This window comes from Leucoraja erinacea, chromosome 9, assembly GCF_028641065.1.
Source record: "Leucoraja erinacea ecotype New England chromosome 9, Leri_hhj_1, whole genome shotgun sequence".
Lineage (NCBI taxonomy): Eukaryota > Metazoa > Chordata > Chondrichthyes > Rajiformes > Rajidae > Leucoraja > Leucoraja erinaceus.
In genome coordinates this window covers 22,363,592-22,370,399 of record NC_073385.1, presented here as the reverse complement: position 1 = coordinate 22,370,399, position 6,808 = coordinate 22,363,592, and the positions used below count along the sequence as shown (strand labels likewise).

General features: G+C 43.2%; 1 protein-coding gene across 1 annotated transcript in view; it reads left to right on the top strand.

Annotated features, from left to right (window-relative positions):
* Positions 1 to 597: 597 nt before the first annotated feature.
* LOC129700114 (protein kinase C eta type-like) overlaps positions 598 to 6,808 on the top strand; it is a 197,897-nt gene continuing 191,686 nt past the window's right edge. The window contains exon 1 of the mRNA XM_055640312.1: positions 598 to 1,651. Within this exon, the coding sequence (XP_055496287.1) occupies positions 1,307 to 1,651 (345 nt within the window). The 5' untranslated portion in view covers positions 598 to 1,306. The remainder of the gene's footprint in view (positions 1,652 to 6,808) is intronic.

Genomic DNA, 6,808 nt, shown 5'->3' with positions numbered 1-6,808 from the left:
ATCGGGAACAATCTTCCTGCATCTAGCCTGTCCAACCCCTTAAGAATTTTGTAAGTTTCTATAAGATCCCCTCTCAATCTCCTAAATTCTAGAGAGTATAAACCAAGTCTCGATCCAAAACGTTGTCTACCCATGTTCATCCTGAAGGAGGGTCTCAACCGAAACAGTGCCTATCCATGTTCAGTCTGAAGATGGGTCTCGACCGGAAACGTTACTGATCCATGTTCTCCAGAGTTGCTGCCTGACCTGCTGAGTTACTCCAGCACTTTGTGTCCTTTTGTGTGTAAACCAGCATCTGCAGTTCCTTGTTCCAACAACAGGTGGTGGTGGGCAAAGATCTTATATAAGATCTTTGGTGGTGGGGAAATAGTTGCCAGCCATCGATTGGTCGAGACCATTGGTTCGTCGGCAGTCATTCGCCAACTGTTGCACTTTGAAGGCCAATCACAACCAGAGCAAGGGTGGATTAGAAACGCGGAATAAAAGCACTCGCTCTGTCTTCTGGGAATCGTAGTTCCACATGTTCAAATTGTCTGTAGCAAGAGGAACAGTGGACTACAACCACCACAATTCCCTTGCAACATGCACTCTTAAAATAAGATAACTATTTTTGTGATTAAAACAAAGTCATTAAATAAGTTTGTTGTTTGAGATCGACTACTCAATTCTAGATACCCTTTGTCAGAAGGCAGGACGCGCTGTGTTGGAGTGTGTTCCTTTATTTAAAGCCCCACACACCTCGCCTATTGACACACGGAAATTCGGTGTGTAATTGCTTCCTGCATCACGGTGCTCGAGTGACAGAAAATAACACTTGGCTCGTAGGCGCTCACGTTGAACGGGGTTGTCCGGGGCGACTGTTTGAAGAGCGGGTCACCGAGCCAGGCGGGGCAGAGTGACCGGGAGAAGCGCTAACAAGTGCGGGAGGAGAAGTGCGGTCGACTCTTCCCTTGGGCTCCGCCTCGGCGAGATAAAGGGGGCTCGTCCGGGGACATTCCCCCCACACCTGTGATGTTTACTCGTGGCCAACTCGCTTTGTCGAGGAGGGAGAAGGACGAATAAAACCAGCAATCTACTGCTTGTCATTCCTGCAACATTCAACTTTAACTTTTTTCCCCACCCCGCGATCAAATTAAGCAGCGTTTATTTATTTTTTTGGGGGAGGGTCTTTGTTTCTGGTATTTCTTTTATTTTGTTTCCACTTTCAAGTGGCCTCTTGTATCTCTGACAGTCAGAACAGTCCCAGACCTAGTTCCAGTTCCCGCAGCGCGTACCTTCCCCACGCCGGGCTGACAGGGGTGCAAGGATGGTGCTTTTCAGCGGCTCCCTGAAGGTGAAGATCGGAGAGGCTGTGGACCTGAAACCCACCCGCTGCGCTCTCCGGCACTCGATATCCAGCAAGAATTACCAGTTGTTGGATCCGTATGTCTTGGTGAAAGTTGACAATCGGAGGGTCGGGCAGACGGTCACCAAGCAGAAAACCAGCCGGCCCACGTTCAACGAGGACTTCAGCACTCGGATATGGAGAAGCAGCGAGATCGAACTGACCGTCTTCCACGACACCCCTATCGGATACGACGACTTCGTGGCCAACTGCACCTTACAGTTCGAGGAGTTACTGAAAAATGGCACGAAAACCTTCGAGGGCTGGGTAAGTTATTGATATATGTGACATTCCCAGACTGACATTTATTTGAATATTGTTCTTGCAGTTCGGAAAGGCTTTATGGAAACATACATGCTGGGTTTGAGAATACAAGTTACCATGACTCTACAACGAGTTTTCTTTATAAAATAATATTCAACCCGTAACAATGAGGTTTAAAATGCCAGAACTCATTACAGTTGTTCCTGGCTGCCGTTTACTGACCAATACAGAAGCCAACATTGGCCATGACCTTTTAAAGTGAATTTATTGTTATTGCAAATATCATTCCTTCTGTGCCCAAATATTGCAGGTAAACAGAGTCTTTTAAAAATACAATCAGATCAAATAAATTCATACCAAGAAAAGGAAAGTGTATTAAAATAAACAACCTTAGACAGATAGGTCAAGAGCTTCAAATTCCTGGGCGTGCATATCTCTGAAGATCTTTCCTGGTCCGAGAACACTAACGCAATTATCAAAAAAGCTCATCAGCGCCTCTACTTCCTGAGAAGATTACGGAGAGTCGGTTTGTCAAGGAAGACTCTCTCTAACTTCTACAGGTGCACAGTAGAGAGCATGCTGACCGGTTGCATCGTGGCTTGGTTCGGCAATTTGAGCGCCCTGGAGAGGAAAAGACTACAAAAAGTAGTAAACACTGCCCAGTCCATCATCGGCTCTGACCTTCCTTCCATCGAGAGGATTTATCGCAGTCGCTGCCTCAAAAAGGCTGGCAGTATCATCAAAGACCCACACCATCCTGGCCACACACTCATCTCCCTGCTACCTTCAGGTAGAAGGTACAGGAGCCTGAAGACTGCAACAACCAGGTTCAGGAATAGCTACTTCCCCACAGCCATCAGGCTATTAAACCTGGCTCGGACAAAACTCTGATTATTAATAACCACTTTCTGCTATTTGCACTTTATCAGTTTATTTATTCACGTGTGTATATATTTATATCATGGTATATGGACACATTTATCTGTTTTGTAGTAAATGCCTACTATTTTCTGTGTGCTTAAGCAAAGCAAGAATTTCATTGTCCAATACAGGGACACATGACAATAAACTCACTTGAACTTGAACACACTTGAACTTGATAGTTCTGAGCGTAATTACAAATTGTACCAGTTTAATCAATATTCTCACATCAAAGTTGCAGAGACATTTAACTTTCTGATATTGGTTAACAAAATTTATAAAATTCGGAGCCTCCAAACCAAATTGCTTTGCCCAGTGTTGGTCTCTTATATTTAGAAAACAAAATGTTTCCACATCATGTAAATTTGTTAGTTGGCTGAACATCTAGGTTCAAGAGAAATTTGAGGAAAAAAATATTTTCTCCTCTTGATTCGTATTTGGACGTATTAATGTCTCCTCTCTTTCCACTCTTGTTCCTTGATTGCATTCGTATTGATCACGTGTTAGGCTTTTGAATGGTAAAAATGGCTATTTGAATGATGACCAACGTTTTGAAGGCCCAACACGGATTGAGCTGTCTGTACAGGTTAGCTCACAGCCCCAGAGTAACATGAGGTAATTTTGCCTACCAGTGGTCTTTAGTTATTATCTCCTGGGGTATGGGTATCACTGCAATGGGCAGCGTATAATGACGGTCAATATTGGCCTTAAAGGTTACGATGCTTGAATGTCATGCTGACGATATTCTTGTTTAGGTAATGGAGTTTAAGGATTTTATCAGAACAATGTTGAAGCTGTGGTGTTGTATTTTAAAGTCAGGATTTAGTTTAGAGATAGAGTGTGGAAATGGGGCCTTTGGCCCACTGAGCTTGTGGTGCCCAATGATCGCCCATACCCTACACACTTGGGTCAATTTACAGAGGGCCAATTAACCTACAAACCTGCATGTCTTTGGGACATGAGAGGAAACCAGAGCACCCGTAGAATACCCATGTGGTCACAGGGAGAACATGTAAACTCTGCACAGACACCACCCGACGTCAGGATCGAACCTGGGTCTCTGGTGCTGTGATGCAGCAGCTCTACCACTGTGTCACTGTGCTGCCCATGATGATCTTTGCATTGGAGGTGGTGTACTAAGCACCTTTTATTTTTAAACAATAGTGGTCAGAGGCAAAGGAGGTGCTGTTGAACACAATTTGGTAAATTGCTGCGGTGCATTATTGTAGATGTTACATACCTCAACCACGATGCATTGGTGGTGGATGCAGTGGTGAATGGGGCACTTATGAAATGGGTGGCTTTATCCTGAATGTTGGATAGGCTAGGGGTTGGACAGGCTAGATGCAGGAAGATTGTTCCCGATGTTGGAGAAGTCCAGAACTAGGGGGTCACAGTTTAAGGATAAGGGGGAAGTCTTTTAGGACGAGATGAGAAAAACATTTTTCACACAGAGAGTGGCGAATCTGTGGAATTCTCTGCCACAGAAGGTAGTTGAGGCCAGTTGTGTACAGTTTTGATCTCCAAGTCTGAGGAAAGACATTCTTGCCATAGAGGGAGTACAGAGAAGGTTCACCCGACTGATTCCTGGGATGGCAGGACTTTCATATGAAAAAAGACTGGATAGACTCGGCTTGTACTCGCTAGAATTTAGAAGATTGAGGGGGGATCTTATAGAAACTTACAAAATTCTTATGGGGTTGGACAGGCTAGATGCAGTAAGATTGTTCCCGATGTTGGGGAAGTCCAGGGCAAGGGGTCACAGTTTAAGGATAAAGGGGAAATCCTTTAGGACCGAGATGAAAAAAACATTTTTCACACAGAGAGTGGTGAATCTCTGGAACTCTCTGCCACAGAAGGTAGTTGAGGCCAGTTCATTGGCTATATTTAAGAGGGAGTTAGATGTGGCCCTTGTGGCTAAAGGGATCAGGGGGTATGGAGAGAAGGCAGGTACAGGATACTGAGTTGGATGATCAGCCATGATCATATTGAATGGCGGTGCAGGGCTCAAAGGGCCAAATGGCCTACTCCTGCACCTATTTTCTATGTTAATGAGTTTTATTGGTGAAGTAGAAGCAGGCAAATAGAGAATTTGATTACGCTCCTTACTTTTGAGTTATGGATGCCAGAAAAGTCCATGAATGGTAGTCAAATGGGTACATTTCTGTCCACCCACAGATAAGTCTGATAGACTGGTAATCTCAAATAACCCTCTGTCACTGAGAACAGAAGCAATGCACAGGAGTGCAAATATGTGTGGATCACTAAATACAACCCAAATGCCAGGGTTTGTAATGTGAATAGGAATGTGCTAGTCCTCTTTAGTCATGTCCTCTATTCATGCCATCAAGGAGTAAAATGTGTGCGCTTCCATGGTATGTTTGGTATCAGAAATTAAGATCATAAGTGATAAGAGCAGAACTAGGCCATTCAGCCCATCAAGTCTACTCCACCATTCAATCATGACTAATCTCTCCCTCCAAACCCCATTCTCTTGCCTTCTCCCCTTAACCTCTGACACCTGCACTAATCAAGAATCTATCTATCTCTGCTTTAAATATATCCACTGACGGCCTCCACAGCCTTCTGTGGCAAAGAATTCACCACCCTCTGACTAAAGAAATTCCTCCTCATCTCCTTCCTAAAAGAAGGTCTATGAGCTAGTTTTATCCAGCATGGTGCATATAATAAATGTTCAAAAACAACTTATCTTTTAGTTCTAACTGAGTGAAATATTGCAAGGTACATCATCACAAAAGAAAATTTAACTCTGAGGTGCCAAAAGAGTTTTAAGGGAAGGTAGAAATTTTTGATTAAGCTGCATTTGGAAAATTGCTTGTAGTTCTCACATAAGGTAGGAAGAATGTGAAGGCTTCAGAGAAAAATGCAGACGTTTGGACTGTGTGATGGATGTTGCCTGGATTGGAGTGTGTTAGCGATAAAAAGAGGTTGGACCAAATTGGATTGTTTTTGCTGGAATGTTGGATGCTGAAGAGAGACCAGGTAGATGTAAATAAAATTATGAAAGGCATTCATAGGGTAGGCAATCAAAAGCTTTTTTTTCCCTGGGTGGAAATGTCAAATACTAGAGAGTATCGGTTTACAATGAGAGATGGAAAATTTGCCAGGCCTGAACCTTTACATAGAGAGTGGTGGTAGGTGCCTGTATCATTCTGCCAGCAGAGATGGTAGAAACAGATATAATAACATTGATTAAGAGTCAGTTAGACTGGGAATAGAGGGACAGAGATGCTGTGTAGAAAATTGCTTTATGTTGGATTGGCATCATTGTGGGGGAAGACATGGTGGGCCAAAGGGCCTGTTCCTGTGCTATACAGTTCTATGAAGTGACCATATGTCAGGGGTACTTTAAAAATAATATGATTATTTAACTACATTGCACTACATTTAACTACATACCTGCAAGATTTCTTTCTGGCTGTGCATTTCCCCTGTTTCTTTTTAATCAAAGAGAATTTCAGCATAGATAGACACAAAATGCTAGAGTAACTCAGCGGGACAGTATTTCAGCAATTAATTCTTATTCCTGGAGTAGAAGAACAGCATTACAGGAAAAATATTCTTGTCTAAGAAAGATTCCAAAGATTTTACAAGGATGCTAGCATCGCCGGAAGATGTTTATGAGGACTGATTGCTCCAGATCAAAGGCCCGCTTTGTGAGATGGTCTTCTATCTGAAATGTTTCCCTTGCCACAGATTATGTCTGATCTGCGACTGGTGCCACAAATCCTGTTTCTGTTTCAGATTTCCAGAATCTGCTATTTATTTTTCTTCACGAGGAAGGATTGGTTGGGCTGGCGTTGTTTATTTGAAATGCGGGAAATTTACTTGAGGTGCATAAAAATTTGGGAGGTAGACACAAAAAGCTGAAGTAACTCAGCGGGACAGGCAGCATGTCTGGAGAGAAGGAATGGATGACGTTTCGGGTCGAGACCCTTCTTCAGACAAAGTTTGACAGGCTGGTTAGGGTGAACCTATTCCTGTTAGCAGAAAGGTCAATAACTAAGGGTAATATTGATTTGCTTGAGTAGAAGATTTTTTTTTTGTACAAAAATCGGCAGGGGTTAGGAACACACTGCCTGAAAGGGTGATGGAGAGAGACAGAATATAAAAGGTACCCTGCTGAACAGCTGATCAGTTGTACCCTGAACAGCTATGATCTGAGAAGTGGAATTAATCCAATGGTTGATTTTTTTTTTAGTGGCATGGACTTCAGGA